At 40.4% G+C, this 11,861-nt stretch overlaps 1 protein-coding gene across 1 annotated transcript; it reads right to left on the minus strand.

The window, feature by feature from the left end:
* Window positions 1-8,549: 8,549 nt before the first annotated feature.
* Window positions 8,550-11,340, minus strand: LOC106585766 (cytochrome c oxidase subunit 7C, mitochondrial). The gene is made up of 3 exons (XM_014172356.3): window positions 11,165-11,340; window positions 9,314-9,460; window positions 8,550-8,642 (listed from the first exon to the last, which is right to left on the minus strand). Exons 1-2 carry the CDS (start codon window positions 11,237-11,239, stop codon window positions 9,344-9,346), a joined length of 192 nt encoding a protein of 63 aa, XP_014027831.1. The 5' UTR covers window positions 11,240-11,340; the 3' UTR covers window positions 8,550-8,642; window positions 9,314-9,343.
* Between the last annotated feature and the right edge of the window lie 521 nt (window positions 11,341-11,861).

Raw genomic sequence — 11,861 nt, forward strand, 5'->3', positions numbered from 1 at the left:
CCTGCATACTCACCAGACATGTCTCAAATTGTTCCCGCCAATATCCAGCAACTTCGCACAGCCATTGAAGATGAATGGGACAGCATGCAAAAGGCCACAATCAACAGCCTGATCAAATTAATGTGATGGAGACGTGTCATGCTGCACGAGGCAAATGGTCGTCACTCCACATACAGACTGGTTTTCTGATCAAAGCCCCTAACTTAAGGTATCTGTGACCAGATGCATATCTGTATTCCCAGTCATGTGAAATCCATAGATTAGGGCCTAATGAATTTATTTCAACTGACTGATTTCCTTATATGAACTGTAACTCAGTAAAAATGTTTGAAATTGTTGCATGTCGCGTTTATATTCATGTTATGTAATTTTTGGACATTCTGTAAAGAAGATTGTTTATTGTTTGAGGTAATGATTCCGTTAAATGACATTGACAAAACTAGACTCTTCACAATATACGTACAAACAATTTGATTCAAGACTTAGTTACAGTAGGGTTAAGACATAAATAAATCCAATATACATTTGGTTTTGTGGCCTAAAAACTCATAATGCATGAAATCAAATAACCCAGTGATGTGTTAATTTCCTCTCTGAAAGGAGTGTGCCTGTGTGTGTGATTGTCTTGCATGTGGGCTCCCCGCAGCGCTGAGGAGAAAAATAACTGCATTCTGAGGACTAGAGGGGACACAGACACAATTATGTGCCAATCTGGAAGAGACGCGAGGATTATTGTTCTGAGGTGAGATAAGCAGGACTTGTTCCCTCACCATCCAGGTGAATATGGCAGCACTGAGCAGAATAATGATAAGGCTTTTATTAATAGATACATTAACAGCCAGTGGGAGACACCTTGCTGTGTTAATGAACTAATGAGGGTTTATTTTTTTGGGTTCCCCTCACACTAAGCAACACACATTTGTATCATACTGTTGTACTTCCAAGGTCGTCAAACATCCATCTCACAGATGCACTCCTTAGTACTATGAAAGAAAAAAAAAACATGTAACCTAGCGTAGCCTTGGTATTAAATTAGCAGAATAGCTAGTACAGTGGCAATGACTTGGGTTGAAATTAAATATGCTTCCTATACCTACAACCAGGAAGCTGTTGTTGTATAAATCAAGAAAGCCAAAGCAACAGTGCAGTCTTCAAGTGATGAAAAAATGACCACCTTACTCAAAGTGGGGACAAAACAACACACCTATAAAATATTTGCCCCCTCCTCGTTAACCGCATTAAATATCTGATGATTTATCCCCAGCCAGCGCTACCAGATCAAAATGCTCTCCCATCCAGCAAGCCCACAGGCATAGACAGACATTATCAATGCAAGAAAACACAACCTCCTGACAGGTTTACTGGTTCCCAACCAGGGCAGATTTACTGAGGCTATATACCAGGCCGTTTCTCATTCTCATGACCCGTGCCCATTGTGACTGTTTCTCTCCCGCTCTCACACCACTCCAAAAATATTATCCCTAGCCTACATGAGTGAGTGAAAAACTACCTGCACCCCATCCCCAAAAACTACTGCAGGCAAGATGGAGTCCAGAGTGCAGGCAAATGAAAATCCTTACGTTTTGGAATATTACCTCTGCCACTTTTCTAGTTCCCATCTTTTCAGTTTTGTTCTTGGATATTTATAGCCAGCGGTGGTGGAAGGTTAATTGAACTGAAATAGGTTCAACGAATTTCAGCTCAAGAGCTGAGACACACAGAGAGAGACCGAGGGGAAAAAACATTACCCATCTGTTAAGCTATAGCAAAGATCACAGGGAACTGGACGTTTCTGTTCATGCCCTGCATTCAAATTGACATTCCATTTTAACATTTAATACATTTTTAAGGTATTTGGCAGTAGCACAAGTAGTTTCATTTCCATCTTATAAGAACCCTCTCTATGCTTTCCATAAGTTCTACTGAATTTCCTTTGTGACAGACCCAAAATCGAATTAATTTCTTAATTAATTTGGTGAGTCAACCATCTTTTGTGTTATGAAATATTCTGATAATAGAATGCTAGCACACAATTAGCAGTTTTGTTCACACCTCGAGGCAGAATTCTATGGGCCCAATATCTTAAGAGCAGAGTCCTTTCTTCAGTCAAAAAAACATTCATTTGAAAAACCTCAGGCATTCTCTAGGGGAGAAGTGCGACAGAGCCTCCTACTGAATGGACATACAGTAGATATGAAGTCATTGGCCGTGTCCTACTACCCGTACTTCTAAATAGTAGCCTAGGCATTTAGGGTATGTGAAGTTTAAAAAATGACAGGATGTCATACACATTTTGGCATTACATATGGGGTGAATTCAGAATAAGTGGGACACTTCTTGCATATTCATCTTCTGTACCCGCTTTAGACATCTATCCAACATATTATTAGCCCAACATGACACATTTCTAAAATCCTCCAGATGTTAACTAATAACACACAATTTATTTGTATTTAAAATTATAGATTTTTCACAGGAGGCATGACACACCCATTTGCGTACACTAAGTAAAAAAAAAAAAAATGAATTCGCATTTGGTAGACTGGGACAGCAGGTGAGATAAACTAGGCCACCATTATTATAGTACGAATTGCACCCCAATGATAATTCATTTGTGTGATTAGGAAACACCTTAGGATTTTAGAAATGTATAATTTGTTGGGCTAATACGTTGGATAGATGTCTGAAGAGGTTACAGAACACGGAACTGCAAAAAGTTTCCCACTTTGCCAACGTCCTGCACGGTGTTGGGCTGTAAGCACAACCCCCACCTGTGGACGTCAGGCCCTCATACCACCCTCATGGAGTCTGTTTCTGACCGTTTGAGCAGACACATGCACATTTGTGGCCTGCTGGAGGTCATTTTGCAGGACTCTGGCAGTGCTTCTCCTGCTCCTCCTTGCACAAAGGCGGAGGTAGCGGTCCTGCTGCTGGGTTGTTGCCCTCCTACGGCCTCCTCCACGTCTCCTGATGTACTGGCCTGTCTCCTGGTAGCGCCTCCATGCTCTGGACACTACGCTGACAGACACAGCAAACCTTCTTGCCACAGCTCGCATTGATGTGCCATCCTGGATGAGCTGCACTACCTGAGCCACTTGTGTGGGTTGTAGACTCCGTCTCATGCTACCACTAGAGTGAACGCACCGCCAGCATTCAAAAGTGACCAAAACATCAGCCAGGAAGCATAGGAACTAAGAAGTGGTCTGTGGTCCCCACTTGCAGAACCACTCCTTTATTGGGGGTGTCTTGCTAATTGCCTATAATTTCCACCTGTTGTCTATTCCATTTGCACAACAGCATGTGAAATTTATTGTCAATCAGTGTTGCTTCCTAAGTGGACAGTTTGATTTCACAGAAGTGTGATTGACTTGGAGTTACATTGTGTTGTTTAAGTGTTCCTTTTATTTTTTTGAGCAGTGAATATACAAATATACACACACAGTTGAAGTCGGAACTTTACATACATTTAAACTCAGTTCTTCACAATTCCTGACATTTAATCAAAGTAAAAATTCCCTGTCCTAGATCAGTTAGGATCACCACTTTATTTTAAGAATGTGAAATGTCAGAATAATAGTAGAGAGAAGGATTTATTTCATCACATTCCCAGTGGGTCAGAAGTTTGCATACACTCAATTAGTATTTGGTAGCATTGCCTGTAAATTGTAAAACTTGGTCAAACGTTTCGGGTAGCCTTCCACAAGCTTTCCACAATAAGTTGGGTGAATTTTGGCCCAATCCAACCTGACAGAGCTGGTGTAACTGAGTCAGGTTTTTAGGCCTCCTTGTTCGCACACACTTTTTCAGTTCTGCCCACAAATGTTCTATAGGATTGAGGTCAGGGCTTTGTGATGGCCACTCCAATACCTTGACTTTGATGTCCTTAAGCCATTTTGCCACAACTTTGGAAGTATGCTTGGGGTCATTGTCCATTTGGAAAACCCATTTGCGACCAAGCTTTAACTTCCTGACTGATGTCTTGAGATTTTGCTTCAATATAACCACAATTCTTCTTCCTCATGACACCATCTATTTTGTGAAGTGCACCAGTCCCTCCTGCAGCAAAGCACCCCCACAACATGATGCTGCCACCCCCGTGCTTCATGGTTGGGATGGTCAGCTTGCAAGCCTCCCCCTTTTTCCTCCAAACATAATGGTCATTATGGCCAAACAGTTCTATTTTTGTTTCATCAGACCAGAGGACATTTCTCCAAAAAGTACGATCTTTGTCCCCATGTGCAGTTGCAAAGCGTAGTCTGGCTTTTTTAACGGCGGTTTGGAACAGTGGCTTCTTCCTTGCTGAGCGGCCTTTCAGGTTATGTCGATATTGGACTCGATTTACTGTGGATATAGATAATTTTGTACCTGTTTCCTCCAGCATCTTCACAAGGTCCTTTGCTGTTGTTCTGGGATTGATTTGCACTTCTCGCACCAAAGTACGATCATCTCTAGAAGACAGAACGCATCTCCTTCCTGAGCGGTATGACGGCTGCGTGGTCCCATGGTGTTTATCCTTGCGTACGATTGTTTGTGCAGATGAAGATGGTACCTTCAGGTGTTTGGAAATTGCACCCAAGGATGAACCAGACTTGTGGTCTACCATTTTTTTTTCTTCTGAGGTCTTGGCTGATTTCATTTTTTTCATGATGTCAAGCAAAGAGGCACTGAGTTTGAAGGTAGGCCTTGAAATACATCCACAGGTACACCCCCAATTGACTCAAATTATGTCAATTAGCATATCAGAAGCTTCTAAAGTCATGACATAATTTCCTGGAATTTTCCAAGCTTTTATAAAGGCACAGTCAACTGAGTGTATGTAAACTTCTGACCCACTGGAATTGTGATACAGTGAATGTTAAGTGAAATAATATGTCTGTCAACAACTGTTGGGAAAATTACTTCTCATGCACACAATAGATGTCCTAACCGACTGGCCAAAACTATAGATGGTTAACAAAAAAATGTGTTTGACTCCAACATAAGTGTATGTAAACTTCCGACTTCAACTGTGTATATATACACACACATACAAAGACAGACATGCAACTTTGTGGACACCCTTTTAATTAGTGGATTCGGTTATTTCAGCCACACCCGTTGGTGACAGGTGTATAAATTCAAGCACACCGCTATGCAATCTCCATAGACAAACATTTACAGTAGAACTGCCTTACTATAGAGTTCAGTGACTTTCAACATGGCACTGTCAAAGGATGACACCTTTCCAACAAGTTAGTTCCTCAAATTTCTGCCCTGCTAGATTTGCCCCGATCAACTGTAAGTGCTGTTATTGTCAAGTGGAAAAGTCTAGGCGCAATGACTGCTCTGACGCGAAGTGGTAGAACACAAGCTCACAAGACGGGACAGCCGAATGCTGAAGCATGTAAAAATCATTTGTCCAAGGTTGCAATGACAAGTGTCGGCTGGACGCCATTGGACTCTTGAGCAGTGGAAAAAGGTTTTCTGGGGTGATGAATAACGCTTCACCATCTGATTTTGTGAAGGATGAATCTGGGTTTGGCGGATGCCAGCTGAACGCTACCTGCCCGAAGGCATAGTGCGAACTGTGAAGTTTGGTTGAGAAGGAATTATGGTCTGGGGATGTTTTTCATGGTTTGGGCTAGGCCCCTTAATTCCAGTGAAGGGAAACCTACAGCATACAATGACATCCTAGACGATTCTGTGCTTCAAAATTGTATATATATTCAATTTAACAATGTTGTACTCTCTGCTACTGTATGATTTTCCTGGGTCAGGTTGTTACTACTGCAGCTCTGCATACCTACTTAATGGTTTGAAACTTAATGTAATTTTCAAATTGTATTACTTATTATACTGTAGTAAATCAGCAACACAGTTCACTTTAGTAACCTCTTAGGGCTAGGGGGCAGTGTTCAGATGAATGACGTGCCCAAAGTAAACTGCCTGTTACTCAGGCCCAGAAGCTAGGTTATGCATATAATTGGTAGCATTGGATAGAAAACACTCTTCAGTTTCTAAAACTGTTAAAATACTGTCTGTGAGTATAAGAGAACTGATATGGCAGGCGCAAACCCGAGGGAAATTCATCCGGAAAATGTTGAGGTCATGGTCCATTTCAATGCTTGTCTATGGGATATTCAAAGAAATTCCTCCCAGATTGCAGTTCCTATGGCTTCCACTAGATGACAACAGTCTTCAGAAAGGGTTTCAGGCTTTTTTCTTTTAATTTTTATTATTGAGTAGTTGTAGTTTTTCCAAGGTGTCTCATTTGAAATGTAGTCTTGTTGCATGCGTGAATGAGGTGGGCGCTCTTCGTTATTTATCTTCCCTATTGAACATACTATTCTCCATATTAAATGTTGCCGTTTATTTAGATAGAGTACCTGAGGATTAATTATAAACAACGTTTGACTTGTTTGGATTAACTTTACTGGTTACATTTTGGATTCGTTTGTATGCATGTTGAAAAAGTGGATTACTGAATCAAGCGCGCCAACTAAACAGACATTTTTGGGATATAAAGGACTATGAACAAAAACAACCCTTTGTTGTGTAGCTGGGACCCTTGGGATTGCAAACTGAGGAATATCTTAAGTTAATTATTTTATCGCTATTTGGGATTTTGTGACACCTGTGCTGGTTTGGAAAAGTATTTGTGTGGGGTGCTGTCCTCAGAGAATCGCATGGTATGCTTTCGCCGTAAAGCCTTTTTGAAATCTGACAACGCGGTTGGATTAGCAAGAAGTTAAGCTTTTAAACAATGTACTTATATTTTCATGAATGTTTAATATTACGATTTTGTAATTAAATTTGGCACGCTGCAGCGTCACCGGATGTTGCCGATTTTGATCCCTTCAGCAGGATCTGTACTGTAGCTCTGCATACCTATTTAATGGTTTGAAACTTAATGTAATATTCAAATTGTATAAGTTATACAGTAATCAGCAACAGTTCACTTCAACAACAAAAAAAGGTAAGCATGAAAGGTCAGTGATATCGCAGCAATTGAAAATATAAATTATGGCTCCCTCTCTCCTGCACAAAATACAATACTCCCTCTAGATTTAAAGATGCTATATCAAATTTGTCTATGACAGATTAGGTATATGAACTCTACAGGCTTGGAGGGGTACTTCTCACATTTCTCTGTTGGTTTGTGGCCAATCTCTCCCTGTTCATGGCGGTCAGTCTTGCCATGATAGCACCGAACAAAGTCTTAAACACATTCATGACCCATAATCACTTATGCTACTTCTCACTTAAGTCTTCTTTTTTCCTCTCGTCTTGACTGGCAGCACATCCATTATTAACCGTGATGAAGTCAAACAGTGACTGCATGTAATTCTGTAGCTAGCGAGTATTAAAAATGCCTTTAAAACAGTCACCATCAGTTTCACACAGCCAGAACTACCCAGCGTTAGCTAGTTGTATAAAACCTGACATCTAAAAATGACTAAACTGTAAATGTACCGCTAACTAGCCAGGAGAACACGTAGTTGCTCACGTTTGTTCTAACGTTTCAAAGTGTAAGTGTAAGACGTGAATAAAAGGATACGCTGAGGTTTTGGCAATGAAGCCCTTTATCTCCTTCCCGAGTCAGATGAACTCAGACACCATTTGTCTCTGCATCCAGTACGAAGGAAGATAAGAGATACTTTCACGAGCCAATGCTAACTAATGCTAGCGCAATGACCAGAAGTATATTGCGTCAACAAGAATGTTAGCAGTTCCCATAGACTAAAGTCATTGAGCTAAAGCTAGTTAGCAACTTCCATCATACTGCAGGCAGAGGCATACAAATGATATCCACGAGTTACCCGACTCTGGGAAAATAGTAGACAAAGGATTTTATTGCCAAAATCCCTTTAATCATTGTTGGCGACAATTACTTTCCAGTGTGGTGAGTAATGGTGTTGCACAGTTCATTTTCTCACAGTTTGTAACAACCAAGAGTGAGAATTATGGCGCTTTCAAGATAACTGGGAACTCGGGGTGGGGGGGACTAGGTCAAATCATGATGTTAGTGATCTTCAGGTCAGAAAGTCAGAGCTCTAGAAAGATGCTTGTGTTGGACGACCATTCAAATAGATTTCTGTCGTAGCTCGTTTGATTTTTTTTTAGCCCGAGTTCCAAGTCGCCTTAAACACATTGAAGTCAGATTTCTGAGTTCCAAGGTGTTTTGAACGCGGTATTAAGCAGTCAGTGGGATAAGTGGCTCCTGTTACAGCAGTGGAGGGCTTTCAAAAATAAGAGTCCCTCCAATCTTATGACTCATCTGGTAAAATAGTCACTGGCGCCAACGTCCGTGCTAAATACACACAAAAAGACCACTTGGAAACAAATCTAGTTGGCACGAAAGAGAAATTCATGTAGTCTCAAACATGCATTCTCCTCATTTTCTGCTTACTGAAAATTATTTTAACAACTCCCATAAAACTCATGACTCCATGAAGAGCAACACTTTCTGTTAAAATGCAGACTACGGAATAGCACCAAACATTTGCTGCAGCATGACATCACAGTTTGCACTACAAACTCACAGACAAAAACATTTGAGGACAAACATATATATTTGAGTGAACTTTATTTACAAAGACAATTAGGGATTCCCATTCTTCGAAACAAAGAGTTCTGCTGGATAAAGATGTTCGGGTGCAGACCTGTAAAACACAGATTGATAAGGCTTACAGAATTCTGATGACAGAAATCTAATTTCTGAGTAAGCACCTGGGGTATATTCATTCCGCCGATTCTGTTGCAAAACGTTTCTTAAACAGAAGGGTGAGGGGCCTACCTGAAATTGTCAGTTTGGTTCTTAAACGGTAAATGTTTTTGTAATGAATACACCCCAGAGATAAATGTCAGTGACAATTGGGATTCAGGCCAACTTCCACCAGATATGTATCAGGGGGAGTAATAAACTGTCACATTACTATGCTTATGTGCCAGCTTATCTTAAAAAGCATAATTTGGTATTTTTGTAATTTAGCAGACATTGGTCCTGTAAGTTGTTCAGGATAAGTTAGGGTTCAGTGACTTGCTCAAGGGCAAATCGAGAGAGATATGTCACCTAGTCTGCACAGGAATTCAAACAAATGACCTTTCAGTTACTGGCCCAACGCTCTTAAACACTAGGCTACCTGCAGAAGTGAAATATAAACTTGCATGATATTTGAAACTGTTTCCCCACAGACACTGGGGTAATTTACTTTAGGTCTGCCTTAGAACAACAATAACTATTGTGATAGATGTCACTGTTCCAATAGGGATGCAAGTAAATGTCAAACAGTGCTGACATTCAGATTAAAAATAGATCATCAGCGGCAATTACCTTGGAGGTTACGTGGTATTCATTGTCACTTCACTTCTTCAGGAGTTGGTGTCTGACGACGACGAAGGGGAAGGCGAAGCCACTGCCGAAGAACACCACCATCATGCCCAACAGACGCCACTTATTCTGCACTGAGAATGGCAGGTTCTGTTTAACACAAACAAAAAGTGTGTTGAGAGATGAGGACTTAATGAGTTTATCGCAGTTAAATGTGACTGAATACATGGACATGGTTACGTCCAAGTTGGACTGCAAACAGCTTGAGGGCAGTCTGTGTCAACCAATACAACTGTGGAAAACTCGATGCAAGACTGAAAGTAGCTGGCTAACTGCAGAAATAACATTTCTGTTACATGGTCTGCTCAACGTATAATGTAGCAAACTAGCTAGCTAGCCCTGGTAATCATGTTTGGAAGCTGGCCCTGTCAAGGTTTTACACTATATAGCAAGCTAAGTCAAATATCTAGCGTTAGGCTGTCTAATCACTCAACACTGACAAATTCTGAAAATCCATAGTTAGCTAACTATCTACTTAATAAATGATAACTTGCCCAACAACTGCAAGTGTCAATTCCATATGGCTCACAAGTTAGTTAACTGACTGATAAAATAACCAGCAAGTGAATTAGCTAGCTAGAAGGACAAATATGCATGTCAAAGGACAACCCACCAAAAAAAGGCTTCAGAAAAGGCATTCCGTGACCCAGGAAACGAAACTGCAAAGTTTCATTACTATACTTAGATAATTGTATGAATATTAACAATGGTTCAATTAATGAAATATATTTTTTAAGTACCATTTCGAAATCCTAGCACATTTTGGGTAATTTCTCCTAGCAACATTATAAGGTTGCCATGTTTCACCTTGGTTACAATTGTGACACGTTCCGCTGTATATGCTTGCAGAAAGCAATGAACGTACTGGACAAAAGAAATCATGAAATAATATTTTTAAAGGTACTCAATGGATTTTCCTCGACGCTTTATGTAGCTGTCGGGACCTTGAACGTTTAGAACTTGGTGTTAGCTAGTATACGTTGTGCTGTCTAAATCTTGGGCCAGAATTGCTTTTGCCTACGACCTTGTAGGCTAAACAGCTGCCAAATCGTCCTATAACATTAACTGAGGAAACCACTGTACATGGTTAACATACATTTCTTTGTTTCGTGGTTAATCTGGATTAGTGAAGGACCAGTAGCAAGTGTTGCTTGAGTTTATGCAAGGACGAATACAGAAAGCACAAATAGTTGTGGGTCAGTGTTCAACAAAAGTAGCTATATAAGGTGAACGTGTGTAACAAAAGTAACTAACCAAGGCGAAACACATCGCTAGGACAATTACCCAAGATGCGCTATGATTTATTTAATAACAGTGTAATGTGTTCATTCATAACATTATCCATGTTGACATTTTGCAGTTTTGTTTCGTGGGTCACGAAGCATTTTTGTGGATGGCCCTTGGCCTATATTGAGCAAGCTGCATATAAATTAAAACCGGATATTGCGTTTATGGCAGCAACGTTACTGTAGTCAACTTATATAGTTAGATTACATTACCTGGCGGAAGTTAGCTAGCTAATGTTAGCGTTTGAAGCTGACGTTGTACACTGCTAAACGTTAGCTATGCTAGCCATGTTACGGGAAGTAAAAAAAAAAAGAAAACAAGCATGAGTAAAAATACAATATTGACGATATTGTTGCATGTCGGAAAACAAACATAACTAGCTAGCGCTTGGTTTTGAAACCTGAAGACTAGCTTGTGACCTCCACGCAGGCTTCTGAGTGAGGCCCGCGTTATGAGACCGCGGTTTTATTTAGCTAATATTTGTAACCTTCAAAATTGGGAGATTACCTGTCCTGGTCCCTCAGAGTAATGCGAGGACCGAACAGCAGAGGTTGTGAATCGTCGTACAGCCTGTCCCAGCATGATTATTTTGAGTTTATTTGCTTGTTCCTTCAAACAAGAGCAAATGTCTGCGACCTTCTTGTTGCTGTAAGAGAGAATGTTGAACAGCCTTATGGGAAATCAAAACGAGTCAGCTAAGACTGGGAAATGTAGTCTTCTTCTTCTATGAGGTTTAACGGCGGTTGGCATCCAATTTGTTGCATTACCGCCACCTACTAGACTGGAGTACAACTCCCTCATACTTTGCTTGAAAAATAAAAATGTACTATATAAATACCATACCATCTAACACTACACTCACTAATTTCAAAATTACATCAAATAAAATTAACACCACCCTACTCCACTAATTAAATGTATTTATTCCTACCTCATGCCATCATCCTGAAAGAATGGGGCATCACCACTTAATGCACTCTGTAACTCTTCTGATGTCAATTCTTGCACACACAAATACCTCTCTGCAGCTGCCCCCACAACCTCAATTTTCTGTGACTTCCGTTCCATCCCTACAGTACAGTTGATAACCATTGCTATAAATGCTAAAAATCCAATCTTACTGAAACGTATATCACTTTTTGGTCTATCCCTCTGTACTGGTATATCTCTACATTTACATTTACATTTACATATCTCTACTACT

This window comes from Salmo salar, chromosome 24, assembly GCF_965601325.2.
Source record: "Salmo salar chromosome 24, fSalSal1, whole genome shotgun sequence".
NCBI classification, from domain to species: Eukaryota; Metazoa; Chordata; class Actinopteri; order Salmoniformes; family Salmonidae; genus Salmo; species Salmo salar.

Bases quoted from the DNA above. Each gene is read 5' to 3' on its own strand.
- LOC106585766 (XM_014172356.3), bottom strand. From the start codon at position 11,239: ATGCTGGGACAGGCTGTACGACGATTCACAACCTCTGCTGTTCGGTCC. The intron at 9,461-11,164 runs GTAATCTCCCAA...TGTGTTAAACAG, and splicing joins ACTCTGAGGGACCAGGACAG to AACCTGCCATTCTCAGTGCA.